The sequence below is a fragment of the Bolinopsis microptera genome, chromosome 5 (assembly GCF_026151205.1).
Source record: "Bolinopsis microptera isolate Bmic1 chromosome 5, MBARI_Bmic_1.0, whole genome shotgun sequence".
Taxonomy (NCBI): domain Eukaryota; kingdom Metazoa; phylum Ctenophora; class Tentaculata; order Lobata; family Bolinopsidae; genus Bolinopsis; species Bolinopsis microptera.
This window is the reverse complement of record NC_087076.1, coordinates 20,819,801-20,842,905: the sequence shown is the minus strand read 5'-3', so window position 1 is coordinate 20,842,905 and position 23,105 is coordinate 20,819,801. Positions and strand designations below refer to the sequence as shown.

General features: G+C 38.6%; 3 protein-coding genes across 3 annotated transcripts; 1 reads left to right on the top strand and 2 right to left on the bottom strand.

The window, feature by feature from the left end:
• Positions 1 to 260: 260 nt before the first annotated feature.
• LOC134814708 (folic acid synthesis protein FOL1-like) lies at positions 261 to 1,253 on the bottom strand. The gene has a single exon (XM_063822890.1). It carries the CDS (start codon positions 1,251 to 1,253, stop codon positions 396 to 398), a length of 858 nt encoding a protein of 285 aa, XP_063678960.1. The 3' UTR covers positions 261 to 395.
• A 5,876-nt stretch (positions 1,254 to 7,129) lies between these two features.
• On the bottom strand, positions 7,130 to 10,025 carry LOC134814707 (uncharacterized). The gene is made up of 7 exons (XM_063822889.1): positions 9,869 to 10,025; positions 9,519 to 9,654; positions 9,173 to 9,305; positions 8,880 to 9,015; positions 8,583 to 8,733; positions 8,189 to 8,306; positions 7,130 to 7,303 (listed from the first exon to the last, which is right to left on the bottom strand). Exons 1-7 carry the CDS (start codon positions 10,023 to 10,025, stop codon positions 7,130 to 7,132), a joined length of 1,005 nt encoding a protein of 334 aa, XP_063678959.1.
• A 5,733-nt stretch (positions 10,026 to 15,758) lies between these two features.
• LOC134814706 (N-lysine methyltransferase SMYD2-like) lies at positions 15,759 to 20,337 on the top strand. Its single transcript, XM_063822887.1, has 2 exons — positions 15,759 to 16,170; positions 19,638 to 20,337. The coding sequence occupies exons 1-2, from the start codon at positions 15,761 to 15,763 to the stop codon at positions 20,335 to 20,337; spliced, it is 1,110 nt and encodes a 369-aa protein (XP_063678957.1). The 5' UTR covers positions 15,759 to 15,760.
• Positions 20,338 to 23,105: the final 2,768 nt, after the last annotated feature.

The following is a 23,105-nucleotide window of genomic DNA, read 5'->3' as shown; positions in this document are numbered from 1 at the left end:
CGAGCATCATTCAAGAGTGCCGTCAGGTCATCAGCCACTTCCTTTCCGTTACAGTAGTGGATGGCAATATTATATCCGTTACGGTGGAGTCTGTGGCTGAGGTGAGCTCCAATCTTGCTGGCACCCCCCGTAACGAGAGCTACTTTGTTACTGGATTGTTTGCTGATGGTGTCACATGATGACAGCTCATTTGTTGTTTTGTAGGAGGAGGCGCTCAGATTGTTTTTGGGTGTCTTAATATTTTCTTTTTTATTATCGGCGGTATTTTCATCATTGCTGCATGCCTTCTGTTGGATACAACCATTAAGTTTTACACCAGGTTCATTTACACAAGCATCAGTTGCCTTTCCGAATTCCCCTTCAGGAATTTCAAGCTCAATTTGCGGGAAGTAATCCTAAGGAACACGTAACTTAGTAAGCTGCTGAGCCAGCAAAAGAATGGACGCTCCAGCCGTGGCATCACTTTTGAAGTGTGGTTTGATATCAGATATTGGAACTGTGACGTGAGGAAACCGTTTAATATCCTTCACGTCTAGCCAAGTCTGAGCTCCACTAGCAGGAGTGCTACTCGCCTGGAACAATATGTCCAGATCTATACAGCGTGGCGCGAACTTGTCATTCAAATCTCGAACACGTCCCATATCATCTTCTATCCTCAAAAGCTCATCTTTCAGCTTTACTTGGTTGAAATGAGTTGAAACCTCTACAGCAACATTATAGAAACTGCCCCCTTTCTTGTCTTCGGAACATGAAGAATCGATGGCTGGCGTTTGGTAGCACTTTGAAATATTAGAAATAGGACCAACACGTTGACAGATTTGTCGTAATGCTACCGGAACATTTATTGCAGGCTCAATGTTTGAACCGATGGAGATGATGACGTCATATGAGGGTAGATCTGATAGCACCCGACTGATGGTGACCGCTGAAAACTTGGAGAAACGGATAGCGTTCGGTTTCTCAATCTTCACATCTACCCTTAGGTTTTCTCCACTGTGTAAGCAGATACAGGCGACATCTTCAGCGATAGCCTCTATTAGCGCGTATTTCTTTCCTTGTACGTGGCTGATGATTTCTTTACAGACAGGTTTGATGTTGATACCATGTTGAATATCATCAGTTTGCCCAGCTGTTGAAGTGTCTGTGTACAGTTTGAATGTGATATTGATCTCCTGGAGCTTGTTCAGCTCGTGGGGGCTGAATCCCACTTGTGTCCTTACTTGGAGACTGTTAACTTCCAAAATATCTGCCATCTGAAGTAGGTGGTTATGATTAACATCGTGCTTTTACTTAGGAGAATATAACAATTGGTTGTTAAAAAACCAAATGGGACAAATTGAAATGAAATGAAACCAAAATTACAACCTAAAAGTACAAATCATTATAAGTTGGTATGCTAAAGACTTTGTCAACGGTGAACAATTATGTAAATTAATACTAAATTTGCAAAGCGAAGGTCTTAATACCGAAACAACATAAGTGTAGAATTCTACCGGCTTTTGTTGCGAATTCAAAATTAAAGGTATGATACCAAATATCGCACGATTCATTCAGAGAGCGGTGTGATCACTGAGCATCACACAGCAAGCCGTGCACACAGCAAGCCGTGTGAGTCATGACACAGCCAGTCTATAAAACACGGAAATCCAGACTGACACAGCCAGTCTATAAAACACGGAAATCCAAGATTCCGTTAGTCTAGCAAGATGGTAGATCACTCGCCACATGACTCCACCGTAACGGTTATAATATTGCCATCCACTATGTAACGGAAAGGAAGAGGCTGATGACCTCGCGGCACTCTTGAATGATGCCACGAGTGGACAAGTCTTTCGCTGTTCCGGTGATTTTCTGTTTCACCGGGGAGACCTCACTAAAAGTTGTCGATCTTGTTGTTCAACGTGGGGTAGATTAGATGTGCTGGTGAATAATGCTCTGTTTTCCTACCAGACACACTTCTCTGCAACCGATCAAGAGGTATAACTTTTCTGCTACTAACACTATATTTAAGGCTTATTTAGTTAAGTTGGTCGTGCAGAGAAATAATTATATATAGGCGAAAAAGCAAGAAAATTGGTTTTGAAAAGTCTAGATTTGCTACTATTTTTGCTTGTTGTAAACCAACAGGATGTAATAATACATGCCCAAAACCCTGAATTTTTGATCATTGAATAAATTCAAATGCCCTTTTATGATTGGTAAATACCGAACCATTTATTCCTCTCAGGTTTGGAGCAAGATCTTGATGACAAACCTTAGTTCCCCCTTCTTCCTCATCCAGTCAGCAACAAAGCACCTTGCACCCAACAAAGGCTGTGTTGTCAACATCTGTGATATTCACGGTACCAGGCCTCTCCTACATCACACCGCTTACTCGGTATCCAAGGCTGCACTGATAGCCTTGACACAGTCTGCAGCTCTGGAGCTGGGACGGAGTGGAGTACGGGTTAATGGGGTCAGTCCTGGAGCAATATCCTGGATCCAGGGGAAACATGGTGAGGAGTACAAACGGGATGTTGTGGCCAAGACTGCGCTTAAAGCAACTGGGAGCGCGGAGGATATTGGGAATGCAGTGGACTTTGTGATTAGTAATCAGTACTTAACTGGCCAAATAATCAATGTTGACGGTGGAAGAACCTTGAATCAATGATTACATTAATTGTAATCTTTGGGTCACGCGAAACTAGCTACGTAGTTTATTTTTTGAATATTAAAAGTTTTTCGTATAATTTGTTCTACTTTATCGGCACTACGTTTTCTAATCCTCAGTTCGCTAAATTCGTCTCAAAACTAGACAATCGTTCGATACTCGACAGTGACATGATGAAATTTTTTTTATCCAGAATATTGCAGCTCCTTAATTTTCAGTCACATACCTAGATACCGGGTTAAATCGAATTAAGGACAAGATTTCTGTAGTAAACCTGGTAAAATATGGCAACAGTTTGTAGAGGGAAATACTTCCACTTGGGGTGACACCTCGTTAACCCAATCAATGTCTGGAAGGCTGTAAATTTTCACATGCCAAACTCTTAAGATTCTTAAGGAGTTGTGCGAGATGACGATACATGGAGACCGCAGAATTATGAGGACTACCAGATCCTGGTGGAACCTAAGCGATAAGATATTATCACGACAGGCCCTATACCTCCGGTATCTGGTATGCAACTCTAGCAGATAACTAAAGCTAAGGGTTTTCATATTTATCAAACTGACAGACTTGTTATTTTAGTTAAAAGTTTTTAACTAAACTACATATATTACCGTCACACTTCCTGGTACAGTAAAACCAAAATAGGGTGTGTCAATGATTTTCTAATCGGGCCAGTTTTTACTTTCATGCATACTATTTTGCAAGAAAAGTTATCTTGTGCCAACATCTCAAATAGGAACTGACCGGAATGGGCTTTTGGCTGCCGGACCGGATCTTGCCGGATATCAATTTACTATCCGGTTAGCCGGATTCTGCCGGACCAAAACCGGTGTTTGGAGGGTAAAATATAAGGCAGCCGGAACATGCCGCAAAATTTAAATTTATATCCTTATTTTTAGATATTTGTCATTATCATGTGGAATCACACAATAAGATAGTGTTTACAGTCTAACTAACAGTTCTCGTGCCCCACCTAAATTTTCGAATAATTTCTAGCTAATTTTCGTACAATTTTCAACCAAATGAAAGTCATAATTGAAATTCTGATAGGTAAGCAGCAAGCTGCAAGTTGACTGAGCACTTGTTGCAACGTGCATACGGGGTTCCGCATTCCTCTGAGTAGTATGACCAGACCGATGATGTTTTCTGTTTAGCAGTAGACATTATAGCCAAGCCGCCAAGGGTAATATATCAAATCAACGATCTACAAGCAGTACGTAGTCTCGAGGGGACTCGAGGCTTCCCCTGGTAACGCAATCTCGGAAGGCAGGCCTCCCCTTTGCAACACGAGCTCGGAAGCGGGAGCTCTCAATACCAGATAATAAGGCTGGACAATTAGATAACCAGTCTGTAGGACTAGGACTATATATTATACAGATATACTGATATAGTCCTACTCCTGCAGACAGGTAACCTAATTGTAAAGGCAATAAACACATACCTTTGCTGTGACTCAAGGCAAATCACATACGAGTACGACCTTTTGATTGTTGAATTCTATTAAAAGTTCCTTTGAGATCCTTGCACCTCTTAATATTGCTTCTGCGGAACAATCCTGGATCGATATTATTAGAATTCCACATATTTTCATAATCTAATATCCGAGCAAGGTACATGTTCCTAGATCAGAAAACACATACCTTCACTGTGAGTGTGACGCAAGTGGCGTTAAGTGACCCAATGAGCCCCACTTCTAGTTCTTGTCAAATTAGCTTTTGAATTACGACCCAATCATGAAGTATACAGTATAAGGTGTAGGTTAACGGCGAAATACAGCTACTTTTAGTTCCTTAAAGTCGTAGGTTTGGAGGAACACGGCTACTTTTAAATAACGAGATGGTTTTCTTAACTTACCGTGTAAAAATGTAACAAGATGAAGTAATATATATGTCTTTCTTTCCCAAACAAAATTAAATGATATTAATTTGAATAACCGTCCGCAAATGCAAATTGATACCGAGAATGAAATCGGTCGCTCGCTTTTCCCATTCAATAAGCTTTATTACATATGTTCTAAACATGCTTAAAAGCATAAATTCACCAACACTGATCTATAAAAACCATTTTTCTCCAGAATAACTAAACTATTTTCCCATCCGAATTGGACTTAATGCCTTTTCTGAGGGAATTGCGGACTTACTGCCTTTAATCAGGATCGAATTTAACCGATTCCTCTCTAGAAAGGCAGTAAGTCCATTTTTCCTCGAATATATTGAAATAATTTTTACAGCATCGCATTTAGTCAGACGCATTAATTTGGGTTAAAAAAATTTGAACAATATTTAAAGCACCAAATTTTTCAAAAAATGTTTCAATAATTCACACAAGGGGGGACCCTTGTGTTCGGGTTCAAAAATGTTGAAAATAATATTTATTTAAATTTTTAAATATTGGTACCAAAACTTTTTGCTTGCTGAGCTGATAACGACCACATAAAATCTTTTCGATATAACTAAAGCTGCGGAAGTTATAGGCCAAAAACTACAAAAACTGCAAATAAAGTGGACTTAATGCCTTTTCTCAGGGAATCTCAGGAAACAGAAAAAGTTCCCACAGAGAAGGCTCTACAAACGTACTTAATGCCTTTTCTCAGGGAATGTTTTGGGATAACGAGCTAAATATTCAAGTTTTTTGTGACTTAAGCTGCCTTTCGTGACAGCTAAAACAGTATTTTCATAACTTGATTCATAGCTTAAGTTGTAGAGAATCTTCTCCTGAAAATTTTGGTACCAATATCTCAAAATTTCGTAAAAATGGACTTAATGCCTTTTCTCAGGGAACGGCAGTATATGCTTCACGACAATCTGTTGTAAGCCTTCCCTTTGCAACACAAGCTCGGAAGCGGGATCTCTCGATACAGGAGGTACGTATCGAGAATCACTCAGTGCTCAAACCGAAAATTTTTGAAGTCAAAATTTTTTTCTGAAAACCACTTTTCTCCACGTTTCATGCTACCCTGTTCATTATTAGCCGAAAATATTTTTTTGGCTTTTCAAAGTATAGTGAAAAAAGTTTTGATTTTAGGGATTCGAGTTAAAATGTGACGAAAAATATGCATTTCAAGATTTTAGAAATACATTTTAAAAATGAAATATCCGGCAAAAAATACGGCAAAATTTTTGAAACCGGAGCCGGAGCCGGAACCGGATATTGAAGCCGGATATCCGGCCGGATCCGGATTCAGCCGGATATCCGGTCGGTTCCTAATCTCAAATACGCAATTCAAGCCCGTCTTATCAATATCATCCGCACCTTACCTAGACAATGACTTCTTTGATACTGCCCTGCTGAGTAACTGAGTCAGCGATAAGAGTTTAAAATTTTTCAAAGCATGTTAATATTCAAACTTGATAAAGACTTTGTCTTCGAGATAATGTACGCTAGATTAGATAATGTACGCTAGATTAGATAATGCAAGTGATTAAGATACCAGCACCACCCCACTCCCCACCATCTACCTGATATTTCCTACAGTGTGCACAGGTAAAAAACCTACCCCAGCTCATTGGCTAACCTGGAGCCAGGGACCACGACATTGGTTAATGAGCACATCAGTGGTAATGTGAGTATTGTCATCACGTATCACTTGTGATAACATTACCTGGACACGTGGTGCAACAATGAGCTGTTATTGGTCACACAGGGTCACGTGTGGTGGAGTACTAGTCCTCATTGGCAGGCTAAATCCGGCTAAATCTACTTACTGCGTGGTGAGAATATGCTAGCCAGGCGAATGAGATCACAAATTTTGAGTCACGTGATTAAGCGTGAGTGCTATTATTGGTTGCCTGGCAACGAGAACAATTATTCTTTGCTCAGAGTAAGACACGATGTGAGCTGGTGCCACCCTGACGAAGCAGCGTGATGACGGTGGATGAGGCAGAGGCGGCGTGAGGGTGGTCGAAGGAAGAGGCGTCGTATGTATAAAACACTGGACCACGGCACAGTCTTTGTCCGGCAACAAGAGAATCAGAATCTTTCATCTGCCTATCTTGTCTTACAGTTTTTAATACTTGCTGAGCCTGCCTTCCATCGGACCAGGCCGCTATATCTTTCCCTGGCATCCCCCTTCGACATGGTGTAATCGTTGTACAAATTATCAATTGTCAGGGGGCTGGACATTGCTGTTGCCGGACTAGGTGACTAGCAGTCAGTTTCACCCAGCACACTGAGTTGACACCTTGGAGCAGGAGGTCAGGGGGGACTGACCGCGCGGCTGTGTCCCCTGATCTTCAAACACTGAACCGTGCACTGGAGTGATAAGTAACCATTGTAGTGAAACGTACCGCTGGAGTGAAAAGTACCACTTCGTACCTGTTCAGTGGAGCGACCAGGTTGTTGTTATGTGTGTGGGTGAAGCTCTGCTAGGGTCTTCCGGTCTTCTCACCTCGGCACCTGCTAGCCGATACAAACATAACTATTTAAGTTTGAATTTTGTTCGATGTTCGCTAGCGCGGGACCAGGGTCGAGGAGACTTCACCCTGTTTCGGTGGTGGTGGTGGCTAGTTCCCTGGTTGCTACCAAGTTGAATGCCAGATCAGAGAAAGCTCTGCGGCTAGGGAGGACGGGCTCAGTGGGTTCGGGAGTTTGTGGCCCGCTCTCTGCAGCCGGGTTGAGGGAGGTGGGGAGGGGAGGTACTGGTTCTAGAATCTAGAGTAGCTGAGATTTACGTGGTCCAGTGGGCCCTATTACAGGACATGAACTAGATATTCCAACTGTGGGTACCAGGTGGGTGGTTTGGGTCATGTTGGTACTTGAGAGCGGGCTACAGGACACACTTGCTATTCATTCAGCTTCATGTCTCATTTTGTCTCTTAAATAACCAACAAGCAGCAATAATCAAGAGCAGGCATGGTACTTCTTGCTTAATTTGTTACTTCTTGCTTAATTTGTGTCTTGATCATGAGATAATAGATAAAGAGACTAATAAGACAGAGCTGAGAGCGGGTGTAACCAGAAGATCAGCCTCCTCGTGGCAACTCCTGGGAGACGCTCCTTCCTCTGGACCTGCATCTGTTAGATAACAAGAGGAAACTGTTATCTCTCTTGTTATCAGCACGTGTTAGGGATCTGGTGGTTGGAGTAGGCTAATGATCTTTTATTATATATTATATAATTACATATTATTATTATTATTATATGTAATTAACTACATGTAAAGGGAGGTCCAGAATAAACTGTACTGATAGATTACAGTTAATATCTAAAAGAAAAGCTGTGACCTTCACGTATAACTGTGTATTCTGGGCCCCTGTATAATTGTAAGTTATACGAGAGAAAATTCAAGTAAAGCCGCTGAATAGAATCTGTACACAAATACAAAAATACCCCAGCAATTTCTATGGGAATTTATTCAGAACTACATTCTGTACGTCATATTGAATTATAAAATTTTGCAACACGAATTATGAAAATATATTATCATTGTGACTTCTAATATCATCACTATTTTAACTGGCACATGACCTAAGTAAAGATGAAATGCTATCTAGTTATGAATAGGGATCAGGATGCCTACAAAATAAAGATACAAACCTGCATATAATGATGATAAGCGTAGTCCCCAGAAACTGTGAGAACATCACGTGACTTGACTCCAGACACATTCTTGTGCGGTGTTATCAGTCTCCCTTCTCCGTCACACTTCTCCACTCTGGTGTAAACTCAGTGTCAGGTGTATTTAAAGTGGTCTGTTTATTTAGGTTAATTGATGAAGTACTGTGTGTAGCTTACTGTACAACTACAAGTCGGTTTGCAAGATATAAGAATCGCGGATGAAAGTAGAGCAAGCATCGTTAAAGTAATAAAATGATGGATGAGAAGAAAATATTGAAACTGAAATAGAATATATCTGATTCAGAAAAAAAGATACCGTAAAAAGCGATAGCTTTGCATCAAGTATTAACTTAAAGAACACCAAAATCGATACCTTATAGCTTGAGCTGGATGAAAATGGCTGACAGCAGGCATGTTAAATACCCGGTGTAATTCAGAAGTTGCATCTTTACTGTGGGAATCAAGGAATGTGAGGGGGGCCCCAAAACCCGGTGGTTGGAAATGCAGAGCATTCCTTTTGACATCTGAAAGGGGATTATTGGTCATCACAGAAGGAATGTTTTAGTTTTAATACTCAATACATCATAGCTGTGCTCGTTCACAGATGTTAGCAAAAATATAAGAAGGTATTGAGCATTTATAACTTAAAATTGATAGAATATAGATTCACCTAGGATAAGTTTATCGAATTGTTGGAGAATACATTCTCTAGCGCTAATATCACTGTCTGGTATCATGATAACATCGATATCAACACTTGTCTTGTAACAGTCGCTATCTGACAGAATCACAGGGGCTCTTCCCTCCTGATAACAGAAAACTTGCTTGTTAAGACAGGTTAAGGATGGAAGAGGTGAAATTGGAAGATAGCAATAAGAACAAGAATATCTCCAAATGTAAGGTTCGGATTATAATAAAATATCGATCGGGTTTGATTTCATAATATTATTAATTAAACTATACCTGAGATGAGATGTCAAGTGCGAGCTGATAGTTAGACTGCGCTGGAGGTACAGCTTTATCAGCAGTTAGGACAGTGTTGTTGCTCAACAGAACAGCATCTTGTAGAACCTGTCTTTTGTCATGTTTTAGTGAACTTTTATGGAAATTATGTAACTTGTTATATTTAATAATCTGGTTATACTCAGAACCAAAATATCATTAACAGTTGAAATTGAATAATAAACTTAAATTTTAAGTATCCAATCATATCAACCCAAGGATAGAAACCTCTCGAGTCTCGTTCAACTATGAATATGATTACAGCGATAATCAGTGCCAGAAATAACCAGAAAAGAAGTAACGTTACCTAGCTTTCTCAATTGAAGCAGGGTGATACACTCCATCTCTTTTATTGACCAAGATATCGACTGAACCTACAATTCGTATCAGTGGGATATCATCCTTTACATATTCGATATCATCACCGATATCTTGAATAGATCCTGTAGAGATTGATAGCAGACAAATCTTAAAATTATTATTTTAATTTCTCTAAAATTGATACAAATAAAATTGCTTCTTGAATTGAATATAAGTCGTAAGACAATTTTGTAGCTGGATTCATTGGATCGACTATTAAGTAATTAAGGGTCGTTTCATCCTCTGAATATGTTAACAAAATCATGTCAAAATACACATGAAGAATCTCAGTCTTACCCAGCGCGGAAATGCCGGAAGGCAGGAATCCGAGGGCCTGCTCAGCACATTCTTTAGATACCGCACATACCACAACACCTCCGGAGGTAGCTAGTAAAACGCTGTCCTGGGGGCACCTCTCTATCGCTGGGTAAACTTCACTCAGACATTGTACCATGCTACACAGTTGGAGGTTAAGACAATGTTACGAGCCATTTAAATATAGCTGTTCAATAATGTTTAACAGAATTGGTTAATTTTAAAATAATAATTGATTTGATGTATTTAATCCTAGACATCCTGAGCTACTTGCCAGTGATTTAGTCTTATGGAAACCTACGCATGGTAGTGCACAGCAAGGCCGACCAAGAAAAAAACTATTTGTCGATGTTACTGAAGGAAGTTGGGACAAACTCTAAAGAGGAACTGCGAACCCTGATGTGGGACAGGGATATATGGAGGGTGTTATCGGACTTAGTTCCGACAGTAGCAGTAGTTTACTCCTAGCATGCAGGATTTTACTTAACCGGGTGGTGGCGATAGTGGTGTGATGTATAAATGGGCTACACAGTACCCATGACAACTCAGTACTTCATAGCTGCTCATTAAGAAGTACTTAAGAAGTAAACATTATCTTTAAGACTTGTCTGCTCGATATAGTTTAGAGGAACTCATAAGGAACTGGAACCTTTACTAATGGGATGTTTCTCGTATCAAGGGCTAAGGGACGTGCGTGTCGAACTTTAAAACCCCAAACGATATGTGACTAGCACTCACATTTAAGCCTCATAGAAAATAAGATTACACACATTATGTTCCTTCTACAGTCGATACTCTAATTTATTCTGAAAACATGAAGCTTGCGTTCACGTAGAATGTACATAGATAAATAATATCGTGTAAAAATACTTACAATTTACATATTGTAATCATATCATTTTTACATTTCGCGAGAATCAAATTACAATGCTTGATAACATCATCCACAGAGACCCAAGTGTTTCCCTGTTTGGCTGGCAAGGACGCTGCCATGGAATCAAAATGGTGGCATTGTTTTCTACGTCCCAAACTGGCCTAGTGACGGCAATTTGGTGATCGTGGGTCTTTTGGCCTGAAAAAAAAACAATTCATTGCACTTAGGCACTTTTGTGAAAACGAGCTCGTTTTCTCACAAAAGTGCTTAAGTGCCATATACTTTTATAAAAGTATAAATACTTTTAATTAAATGTTGATTCTGTCAACTGAAGCTATATAATCGGTACTTACAAATCTAAATTTTCATGACGGATCGATTGGTGATGGTCATAAACTTCAGAAACGCTAGCTTCGCCGTCAAAATTGCCGATTTGCCAATGCAGAACCTTTCAAAATTTGCTTCAAAATTTGCTTTAAAATTTTTATTCTCTAATCAGTTGAGACTGCAGAGTTTTAGCTTGCCTGACTTAAAATGAAGCAAATTGTCGATTGGTTTTCGTCTCCGAATCAGAAATTATGGATTTTTTCGTCAAGTTTTAATATAAATAGATATATTCTCGATAGTATTGCTGAATAAATAGTATCTTGAGAGAAGATTTGTAGGATGCAATACTTGAGTAGGAACAGTGTGCCTCGTGACGTGTAAAGCTGTAGGTACTTCGCACGATAATAGCTGGATAACGCAACATTGTTCACACACGATTCGTGTACCTTCTTAGCTTATCAATTACAGTGAATGGGATATTGGCTTTGAGTAGGGAATGTTAGGACATGATTGGATCTTGTGATGTAAAGTAAGAATAGCTCATCGCATGTAATACTTAACAACTCAACAAGCTAGTATATTTTTATTTTTTACTACAAGCTTACAGGAAAAATGTTTCATCCTTTTATTTTGTGCTCGATAGACTCGGCCTGGGTCAGCTGCCTTATAGAGCGAAACATATCTATTCATTTCTATAGCTCATCTTATATACCTCATATTCACGCTGTAATCAATCTACCTTTTTGTTCGTATTGATTCGTGATCAAAGGGACAGTTTAAATATTCCGTATTATTACAACCTGTTCCTGACCATACATTTTTCTTGTACGATTTTATTTTTCGAGTATGAGTGTTGTGCCTTATAACTTTATAACATGGTAAACACTAAGTTATCTGCTTACCTAGCTCATAGGCTTCCTCAAACCTATACATCCGGAAATTTAAAATCAGTTATGTTATAGTTTCTTGTTATCATCTATACTACTATCTATCTACGATCTAGCTCCGTAATATAAATTGTATGGATTTTTATTTGTCGATAACGATAAACTGATAAAGTTTTTATTTAAGTATTCCCTAATCGATAATTTTACTGCATCAAAAAAACATCAATCACAACCAAAGTTGTGCCTACCTCAACCTGTCAGGGTTCAGTTTAAATTTGACAGCAGCTAGCCCAGAGCAATTACAGAATTGAAATCTTTAAAGTCAATTTGCACAAAATGAACCTTGTGTTACTTAAGGGGGCCGGGGGGGGGGGGGGGGTCTTCATCAAAATTCTCTCGAAATCGACTTTATAATTGTTTCTGATAGAGGGGAGTGATATCTATCAGCTGCTTTTAGTCCCATGGAAATTATTTTTCCTAGCCGAAATTATCGCTGGTAAAAGGTCAGCGCTTATGTGTAATTGTATTGCGCGAGTGATTTTCAATCGCGCGTTCTGAAAATCGAGTCTAAAAATCTATCTTCTCCTACATTTTTTGAGCAATCACCCTCAAACTTTCAGGATATGTTTTTAGGATCAGTTACAAGAGAACTCTAGAGCCAGAATTTAAAGATAGGCCTTTAAAGATTTTTAATTCGATTTTGAAAATCTTGGACCTTGATTTTTAGAAGTCCAAGATTTTCAAAATCGAATTAAAAATCTTTGAAGGCCTATCTCAAAATTCTGGCTCTAGAGTTCTCTTCTAACTGATCCTTAGAACATATCCTGAAAGTTTGAGGGTGATTGCTCAAAAAATGTGGGAGAAGATAGATTTTTAGACTCGATTTTCAGAACGCGCGATTGAAAATCGCTCGCGCAATACAATTACACATAAAGATATAAGCGCTGACCTTTTACCAGCGATAATTTCGGCTAGGAACAATATTTTTCCATGAGACCAAAAGCAGCTGATAGATATCACTCCCCTCTATCAGAAACAACTATAAAGTCGATTTCGAGAGAATTTTGATGAAGACCCCCCCCCCGGCCCCCTTAAGCACTTTTGTCAGAAAACGGCAGTATACCGGGTATGCTAAAATAACAAATATCCTAAATACTCACTCGTAAGACGTTATGGAAGACAACAACTGCGCAACTTGCGGTAGCACAGCCACAAAGAAATGCGGTAAATGCTTTAAAGTGCGTTATTGCTGCAGGGATTGCCAGGTAACTGACTGGAAAAACCATAAACTAAATTGCAATCCTTTTGAGATAAAGGAATCGAGCGGCAAAGGATTGGGACTTTTTGCGACATGTGATCTGAATATCGGAGACCTAATTGTCCGGGAGAATCCTATCTTGTACTTTGAGGGTGGTTCTAATATTGGGAACCCTAAGACGTTTAAGAAAGCATTTGAGGCGCTAAGTAGGGAAAAGAAGGATATGATTCTTGATCTCACTGGAGCTGACTCAGTTCCAGTGAGATGGAATGACATGATTCGAGGGCTTTGTCCGGATTCATCTTCCAATGAAGTCGAAGAGGAATGGTATGTAAACAAACTGACTTTTGATATATATAAAACAATGTGGAATAATGAGTTCTTCACTCTTTAGGATAATTTCTGGAAGCATGTCCGGCTTGTCGAAAATAAGTTCAGCCCCCCCCCCCCCCCCCTTAATGTATCTTCATTTGCAGGAAAAAGGCAATGCGGATCTTTGGTACAAATTGCATAGCAATAGATGATGACGGAGCTAAAAACGATGCAGCTTTGCACACTACCATAGCTAGGATCAACCACAGTTGTTCGCCGAACGCCGAATGGAGTTTCATGGAGACGGTAAGGGAGGATAAGGAGGTTAGAGCTATCAAGAAAATCAAAAAAGGAGAGGAAGTGGTGGCTGATTATATTGCAGACGATGACTTCCTCACATATCTGGAGAGGAAAAAGATCCTGTCCAAGAAGTGGAACTTTGAATGCGCGTGTTCAATTTGCACCTCCGATCATGCTACTGACGATGCAATGCGGAGAAGATTAAAGAAACTCCATGACGAAATTCCTGATTACAACAGTAGAAATGAATTTGAAAGTGCTATAAATGCAGCCCTTGAAAAATGCAAGATTTTGGAAGACTGTGAGTATCTCGTGTCCTTTCTTCCCATGGCGTACTTTGATCTCTATGAATCAATTGAGGCTTTTAAGCAGTATAATGATATTCCTCCGATTTTTGAGCAGTATGAACAGTACAGGGAGAAGGCGTTAGAAATGACGACAAACTTCAAACTTGCGAACAGAAAGGAAAGTTACGAAAAGAGAAGGAATAGTCTTGCAACATGGCTGTTTCAGAGATCTAATTGATTAACAAACTGGCGCAAATTTATCAAATTTTGCCTATGTTTTAGTTAAGAAATTATTTTCTATTCAAAAAACTATGTTTATTTAATCATGTTTTAACCAAAAGTTACAAATTTACTAGATTTAATTAACGCATTTCTGATATAATAGTGTTTTCAAATAGTTTAGTCGAAAATGTTTAAAATAAATGTTTAAAATAATAATACATGTAAGTCTCATAGAAAATAAGATTACACACACTATGTTCCTTCTACGCCCTACGGACTAATTACTTTGTTCTGAAAACAAGAAGCTTGCGCTCACGTGATACGTAGAATAAAGATTAATGACATCGTGTGAAAATATTTTTATTGTAGTCATATTATTTTTACATTTCGCGAGTGTCAAATTACAATGCTTAATGACATTACCCAGCATACTGTATGTCATAAGGTGTTCCCCGTTTGGCTGGCAAATGCGCTGTGAGTCACTCACAGTGTGAGTGCGATGGACTGTCTCTGTTGCCATTATCATGTTTTTAAAACATTTCATTCAGTATAATCAGAGTCTGGTGACTCTTAGCACATACGTACTAAGAGTTATTTTGTTTTGAGTCATTTTCTTGAATTCGAAATTTTAGTTTAATCTTTTAATCGAACTTGAGGTTGCTTTATTTTTGGAGGGACTCTAGGAAGTACGATTAATGGGCCTCAATCAATTTATGCAATGTTGAAAACACTGCGCAGCGCGAATTGCGATAGCCGATAGATCAAGTAGGTAAATTTGTATACGAGTAAATTTATATTTCGCGAGTATCAAATTACAATGCTTGATGAAATCACCCACATACCGTAACACCTGTGTCATGACCTTCATACACCAGGGTGTTTCTCCGTTTGGCTGGCAAATACGCTGTCATGGACTGTCTTTGTTACTACTGTGGATAATATTTTGCCATTGTCATTCTTTTTTGCATTTGATTAAGTTTAATCTGGTGACTCTTAGCGCAAACGTACGAGTTATTTTATTTTCGTGTTATTTTCTTGAATTCGAACTCGAAGTTTTAGTTTAATCGAACTTGTTGTAATGAAGTTGCTCAATTTTTGGAAACTCTATGAAGTACGATTAATGGGCCTCAATCAATTTATGCAATGTTGAAAACACTGCGCAACGCAAATCGCGAGAGCCAATAGATCAAGTAACTTTTGTATTTGGGTAAATGAAAGCCAGACACTACTGATGATGACGAGACCATAGAACTATAACTTATACATTATAAAATAGTTATCATGTGTTACATGTTGTCTTGGTCTTGCGCGTCAAATGATTTATTTGGACGGTTAAACACGCAAGATATGATAATATGTACGTAGCACTAGCAAATATCACATATTTATACTCACTTATAGGACGTTATGGATATGAAAGACTTAGACAACAACTGCGCAACTTGCGGTAGCACAACCGCAAAGAAATGCGGTAAATGCTGTAAAGTGCGGTATTGCTGCAGGGATTGCCAGGTAAAGGACTGGAAAAACCATAAATTAAATTGCAATCCTTTTGAGATAAAGGAATCAAGCGGCAAAGGGTTGGGACTTTTTGCGACATGTGATCTGAATATCGGAGACCTAATTGTCCGGGAGAATCCTATCTTGTACTTCGATGCTGGTCATACCTCTGATGATATCCTATCCGATAATTATTCGATTATGCTCCCTGGGAGTGAGACGTTTAAGGAAGCGTATGAGGCGCTGAGTAGGGAAAAGAAGGATCTGGTTCTTGATCTCACTCAGGATTCATCTTCCAATGAAGTCGAAGAGGAATGGTAATAAATTTACTTTTCCTTCAATTTAATTTCATTGAAAACTGATCTGTTTGGCAATTGTGACAGGTTAGGTAGTACATATACAGGGGGGAGGGGCAAAATTCAGTGTACATACGTTGGCCTTAATAGCCCAGTCACTGAGTGTCCAATTGAAATAATTCTCTCTGGTATGACTTACTATCACCACTCATTTGAGGAATACGTCAAATTAAAGATCTTTTCTTCGAATTACGGTTCATTTTCGCATTTATTTAATAGTTGGAAATTGAATAATCGGATAGAACCAAATTGTATAGTTGTATGAAATTACATTAGGGTACATTAGCTTCTCAGATGACCGAGATATGAAGCATAACGATGTTATTCATTAAGTGTGATCAGGTGATTGCGTTGGCACTATGGGAATCGTGGGAATTACGGTGTCGTACCACGTAATCACATGATTTAATCAATCTAAAAAACCGAATTTTCTTGCTACGCGCTGTTAGCTGTATTCCTCTCACGTGTACGCAATGAGAGAGAGAGAGAGAGATAGATAGAGATAGAGAGAGAGAGAGAGAGAGAAAGAGAGAGAGAGAGAGAGAGAGAGAGAGAGAGAGAGAGAGAGAGAGAGAGAGAGAGAAAGAGAGAGAGAGAGAGAGAGAGAGAGAGAGAGAGAGAGAGAGAGAGAGAGAGAGAGAGAGAGAGAGGGAGAGAGAGAGAGAGAGAGAGAGAGAGAGAGAGAGAGAGAGAGAGAGAGAGAGAGAGAGAGAGAGAGAGAGAGAGAGAGAGAGAGAGAGAGAGGGAGAGAGAGAGGGAGAGAGAGAGAGAGAGAGAGAGAGAGAGAGAGAGAGAGAGAGAGAGAGAGAGAGAGAGAGAGAGAGAGAGAGAGAGAGAGAGAGAGAGAGAGAGGGAGAGAGAGAGAGAGAGAGAGAGAGAGAGAGAGAGAGAGAGAGAGAGAGAGATGCCTTTTGTGGCCGGGGGTCGCTTTGCGCCCAATATGTGTCAAGAATTTTCAATATCCTTGAATGAGTAGGTACAGTGTACTTCATCCGCAAAGCAACAAGTCTCAAATATAAAACACGGCGGTGGTATAAGACCCAACGTATGTAAACAAACTGACTTTTGACCCCCCCCCCCCCCCTCTGTATATAATCATATATATAAAACAATGTGGTATAATGGGTTTATCACTCTCTGAAATAAGTTGAGCACCCCCCCCCCCCCCCCCCCCCCCCCCCTAATGTATCTTCATTTGCAGGAAAAAGGCAATGCGGATCTTTGGTACAAATTGTATAGCAGTAGATGTTGACGAAGCTAAAAACGATGCAGCTTTGTACGCTACCATAGCAAGGATCAACCACAGTTGTTCGCCAAACGCCGAATGGAGTTATATCAATATTGAGACGGCAAGGGAGGATAAAGAGGTTAGAGCTATCAAGAAAATCAAAAAAGGAGAAGAAGTGGTGGCTGATTATAATAGTAACGATGACTTCTCCACATATCTGGAGAGGAAAGAGATCTTGTCCAAGAAGTGGAAATTTGAATGCGCGTGTTCAATTTGCACCTCCGATCATGCTACTGACGATGCAATGCGGAGAAGATTAAAGAAACTCCATGACGAAATTCCTGATTACAACAGTAGAAATGAATTTGAAAGTGCTATAAATGCAGCCCTTGAAAAATGCAAGATTTTGGAAGACTGTGAGTATCTCGTGTCCTTTCTTCCCATGGCGTACTTTGATCTCTATGAATCAATTGAGGCTTTTAAGCAGTATAATGGTATTCCTCCTAATTTTGAGCACTATGAACAGTACAGGGAGAGGGCGTTAGAAATGACGACAAACTTCAAACTTGCGAACGGAAAGGAAAGTTACGAAAAGAGAAGGAATATTCTTGCAACATGGCTGTTTCAGAGATCTAATTGATTAACAAACTGGCGCAAATTTATCAAATTTTGCCTATGTTTTAGTTAAGAAATTATTTTCTATTCAAAAAACTATGTTTATTTAATCATGTTTTAACCAAAAGTTACAAATTTACTAGATTTAATTAACGCATTTCTGATATAATAGTGTTTTCAAATAGTTTAGTCGAAAATGTTTAAAATAAATGTTTAAAATAATAATACATGTAAGTCTCATAGAAAATAAGATTACACACACTATGTTCCTTCTACGCCCTACGGACTAATTACTTTGTTCTGAAAACAAGAAGCTTGCGCTCACGTGATACGTAGAATAAAGATCAATGACATCGTGTGAAAATATTTTTATTGTAGTCATATTATTTTTACATTTCGCGAGTGTCAAATTACAATGCTTAATGACATTACCCAGCATACTGTATGTCATAAGGTGTTCCCCGTTTGGCTGGCAAATACGCTGTGAGTCACTCACAGTGTGAGTGCGATGGACTGTCTCTGTTTCCATTATCATGTTTTTAAAACATTTCATTCAGTCTAATCAGAGTCTGGTGACTCTTAGCACATACGTACTAAGAGTTATTTTGTTTTGAGTCATTTTCTTGAATTCGAAATTTTAGTTTAATCGAACTTGAGGTTGCTTTATTTTTGGAGGGACTCTAGGAAGTACGATTAATGGGCCTTAATCAATTTATGCAATGTTGAAAACACTGCGCAGCGCGAATCGCGATAGCCGATAGATCAAGTAGGTAAATTTTGTATACGAGTAAATTTATATTTCGCGAGTATCAAATTACAATGCTTGATGAAATCACCCACATACCGTAACACCTGTGTCATGACCTTCATACACCAGGGTGTTTCTCCGTTTGGCTGGAAAATACGCTGTCATGGACTGTCTTTGTTACTACTGTGGATAATATTTTGCCATTGTCATTCTTTTTTGCATTTGATTAAGTTTAATCCGGTGACTCTTAGCGCAAACGTACGAGTTATTTTATTTTCGTGTTATTTTCTTGAATTCGAACTCGAAGTTTTAGTTTAATCGAACTTGTTGTAATGAAGTTGCTCAATTTTTGGAAACTCTATGAAGTACGATTAATAGGCCTCAATCAATTTATGCAATGTTGAAAACACTGCGCAGCGCGAATCGCGATAGCCGATAGATGAAGATCAAGTAACTTTTGTATTTGGGTAAATGAAAGCCAGACACTGCTAGTACTGATAATGACATCACCATGGAACTATAACTTATAACATATTTATACTCACTTATAGGACGTTATGGATATGAAAGACTTAGACAATAACTGCGCAACTTGCGGTACCACAACCGCAAAGAAATGCGGTAAATGCTGTAAAGTGCGTTATTGCTGCAGAGATTGCCAGGTAAAGGACTGTAAAAACCACAAATTAAATTGCAATCCTTTTGAGATAAAGGAATCAAGCGGCAAAGGGTTGGGACTTTTTGCGACATGTGATCTGAATATCGGAGATTTCTGGGAGTATGTCCGACTTGTCGCAAATTAGATCAGCCTACCATAATGTACCTTAATATTTGCAGGAAAAAGGCAATGCGGGTCTTTGGTACAAATTGTATAGCAGTAGATGATGACGAAGCTAAAAACGATGCAGCTTTGTACGCTACCATAGCCAGGATCAACCACAGTTGTTCACCGAACGCCGAATGGTGTTTCATGGAGACGGTAAGGGCGGATAAAGAGGTTAGAGCTATTAAGAGAATCAAAAAAGGAGAGGAAGTGGTGGCTGATTATATTGCAGACAATGACTTCCTCACATATCTGGAGAGGAAAAAGATTCTGTCCATGAAGTGGAATTTTGAATGTGTGTGTTCAATTTGCACCTCCGACCATGCTACTGACGATGCAATGCGGACAAAATTAAAGAGACTCCATAACGAAATTCCTTATTACGCCAGAAAATTTGAATTGAAAAGTGCTATAAATGCAGCCCTTGAAAAATGCAGGATTTTGGAAAACTGTGAGTATCTCGTGTCTTTACTTCCCATAGCGTACTTAGAGCTCTATGAAACAATCGTGGGTGCTGAGCAGATTACTGGTATGATTGGACTCAAACCACTTCCGATTTTTGGGCAGGACTACGAGCACTACAGGGAGAAGGCGTTTGAAATGATGAAAAAATCCAAACTTGCGAACAAAAAGGAAGGGTACAATAAGAAAATGAACCGTCTTGCTAAAAGTCATGGCTGTTTCAGAGATCTGGGGGGGGGCCAACCATATTAAAGTATATTAAAATGTAGGATTTTTCCCAATTTTGACCCGGGGATATACTTTAATATACTTTAATATACTTTAATATACTTTAATATATCCCTATCTCCTTGGAGGCCTACATCAAAAATTGTTGCCTAAAATAAGCTTGAAATGCAATTCTTAATCGATTCCAAAAAGTTCTTGAAAAAATATTGAAAACTGATGGAGTTATTTCAATTTTAATAAAGTCATTTTGGCTAGCATTCCGAACCGAGATATTATGTGCAATTTTCCAAATTTTGTTCATGGAGGTCTTTTTACTTAGTATCCACTATATTCAACAAACACTGAGTTATATCTTTCACATAGAGTTAGTCTCATTAAAAAATATTGAAATTTTATCGAATTTGGGCAAAATCGAATTTGGGCAAAAGCGTATGCCCAAATATGGGCATATTTTTTAAAGCTCATAGCTCAGCCAATTTTTGACCAATCTGGATGGAAATTCATGTACTAGTCCTAAAACAGGCTTATCTTGCGAATCTGAGTGAAAAATATAGTTCATCATGTAAATCTTAACGAAGAATAGAAATCTTCTAATTGTAGGTATATTAAAGTATATTAAAATGTAGGATTTTTTCCGATTTTGACCCGGGGATATACTTTAATATACTTTAATATGGTTGGCCCCCCCCCCCCAGATCTCATTGATTAACGTAAATTGGCGTAAATTTATCAAATTTTGCCTATGTTTTAATTAAGAAATCATTTTCTATCCTAAAAACTATATTTATTCAATCATGTTTTAACCAAAAGTTACAAATTTGGGGGGGGGGGGGGGCCAACCATATTAAAGTATATTAAAATGTAGGATTTTTCCCAATTTTGACCCGGGGATATACTTTAATATACTTTAATATACTTTAATATACTTTAATATATCCCTATCTCCTTGGAGGCCTACATCAAAAATTGTTGCCTAAAATAAGCTTGAAATGCAATTCTTAATCGATTCCAAAAAGTTCTTGAAAAAATATTGAAAACTGATGGAGTTATTTCAATTTTAATAAAGTCATTTTGGCTAGCATTCCGAACCGAGATATTATGTGCAATTTTCCAAATTTTGTTCATGGAGGTCTTTTTACTTAGTATCCACTATATTCAACAAACACTGAGTTATATCTTTCACATAGAGTTAGTCTCATTAAAAAATATTGAAATTTTATCGAATTTGGGCAAAATCGAATTTGGGCAAAAGCGTATGCCCAAATATGGGCATATTTTTTAAAGCTCATAGCTCAGCCAATTTTTGACCAATCTGGATGGAAATTCATGTACTAGTCCTAAAACAGGCTTATCTTGCGAATCTGAGTGAAAAATATAGTTCATCATGTAAATCTTAACGAAGAATAGAAATCTTCTAATTGTAGGTATATTAAAGTATATTAAAATGTAGGATTTTTTCCGATTTTGACCCGGGGATATACTTTAATATACTTTAATATGGTTGGCCCCCCCCCCCCCCCCCCCCCCCCCCCCCCAAATTTACTAGATTTAATTAACGCATGTGTCTGATAAAGTGTTTGTGGTCTAATTTGAATTTAATGCCTTCTCCACTTCAATTGGATAGAAAATTAAATCGCGGGTATAATACTCGTGGTCAGTTTTTAAATCTTATCGACATTAATTAAGGGGGGGGGGCCAATGGATATTTTTTTGTGAAACTTGATTTCGAGATAGCAGTTGACCAACAAACTTAGACCAGTGACCGAACTTTTGAGGGGGTCCCTGACCCTAACCGCCAAACGGTGCCTGCGGGGCAGCCACGCCCATATTTGGTCCAAATTAGGCCCAATTTAGCCAAATACCCTGAACATGCCCAAAACCCAAATTTTAGGTGCTCTACTTGTAGCTAGTGGTCTCCTGAACTCGTATATGAAATTTCATCAAGATTGGACAAAAAATGACTGAGTTATGAGCCAAAAACCATATGCCCATATTTGGGCATACGCACCAAATTTGGTAGATTTCGTCCCATAAATTGGTCAAATATCAATATTTTTCATTGAAACTTACTTTACATGAAAGGTAAGCCTAAACTACATATTCTCTGTAAGTTATAGCTTTATATCTGTTTAAATGTGGATACTAAGGCGAAAAGACCACAAAAAATGAACTAAATTGCCCATATCTTGGTTCGCGATATTCGCGGAATTGATCTCATTAAAATTGTAACAACTCGATCAGTTTTCAAAATTTTTCCATGAAATTTTCGGAATCGACTCGAAATCGCATTTCCACCTTAGTTTGAGAACAGATTTTTGATTTAGGCCTCCAAAAAAATTTGGCGGCCAAATTCCAAAATTTTCCCGGAGAAATTCAGAATTTGGCCGCCAAATTTTTTTTGAGGCCTTAATCAAAAATCTGTTCTCAAACTAAGGTGGAAATGCGATTTCGAGTCGATTCCGAAAATTTCATGGAAAAATTTTGAAAACTGATTGAGTTGTTACAATTTTAATGAGATCAATTCCGCGAATATCGCGAACCAAGATATGGGCAATTTAGTTCATTTTTTGTGGTCTTTTCGCCTTAGTATCCACATTTAAACAGATATAAAGCTATAAATTACAGAGAATATGTAGTTTAGGCTTACCTTTCATATAAAGTAAGTTTCAGTGAAAAATATTGATATTTGACCAATTTATGGGACGAAATCTACCAAATTTGGTGTGTATGCCCAAATATGGGCATATGGTTTTTGGCTCATAACTCAGTCATTTTTTGTCCAATCTTGATGA

Coding starts and splice junctions, on each gene's coding strand:
- LOC134814708 (XM_063822890.1), bottom strand. CDS start 1,253: ATGGCAGATATTTTGGAAGTTAACAGTCTCCAAGTAAGGACACAAGTG.
- LOC134814707 (XM_063822889.1), bottom strand. CDS start 10,025: ATGGTACAATGTCTGAGTGAAGTTTACCCAGCGATAGAGAGGTGCCCC. Junction 9,655..9,868: donor TTCCGGCATTTCCGCGCTGG/GTAAGACTGAGA, acceptor CAATCTCTACAG/GATCTATTCAAGATATCGGT. Junction 9,306..9,518: donor GCTTCAATTGAGAAAGCTAG/GTAACGTTACTT, acceptor TTTCCATAAAAG/TTCACTAAAACATGACAAAA.
- LOC134814706 (XM_063822887.1), top strand. CDS start 15,761: ATGGATATGAAAGACTTAGACAACAACTGCGCAACTTGCGGTAGCACA. Junction 16,171..19,637: donor AATGAAGTCGAAGAGGAATG/GTAATAAATTTA, acceptor TAATATTTGCAG/GAAAAAGGCAATGCGGGTCT.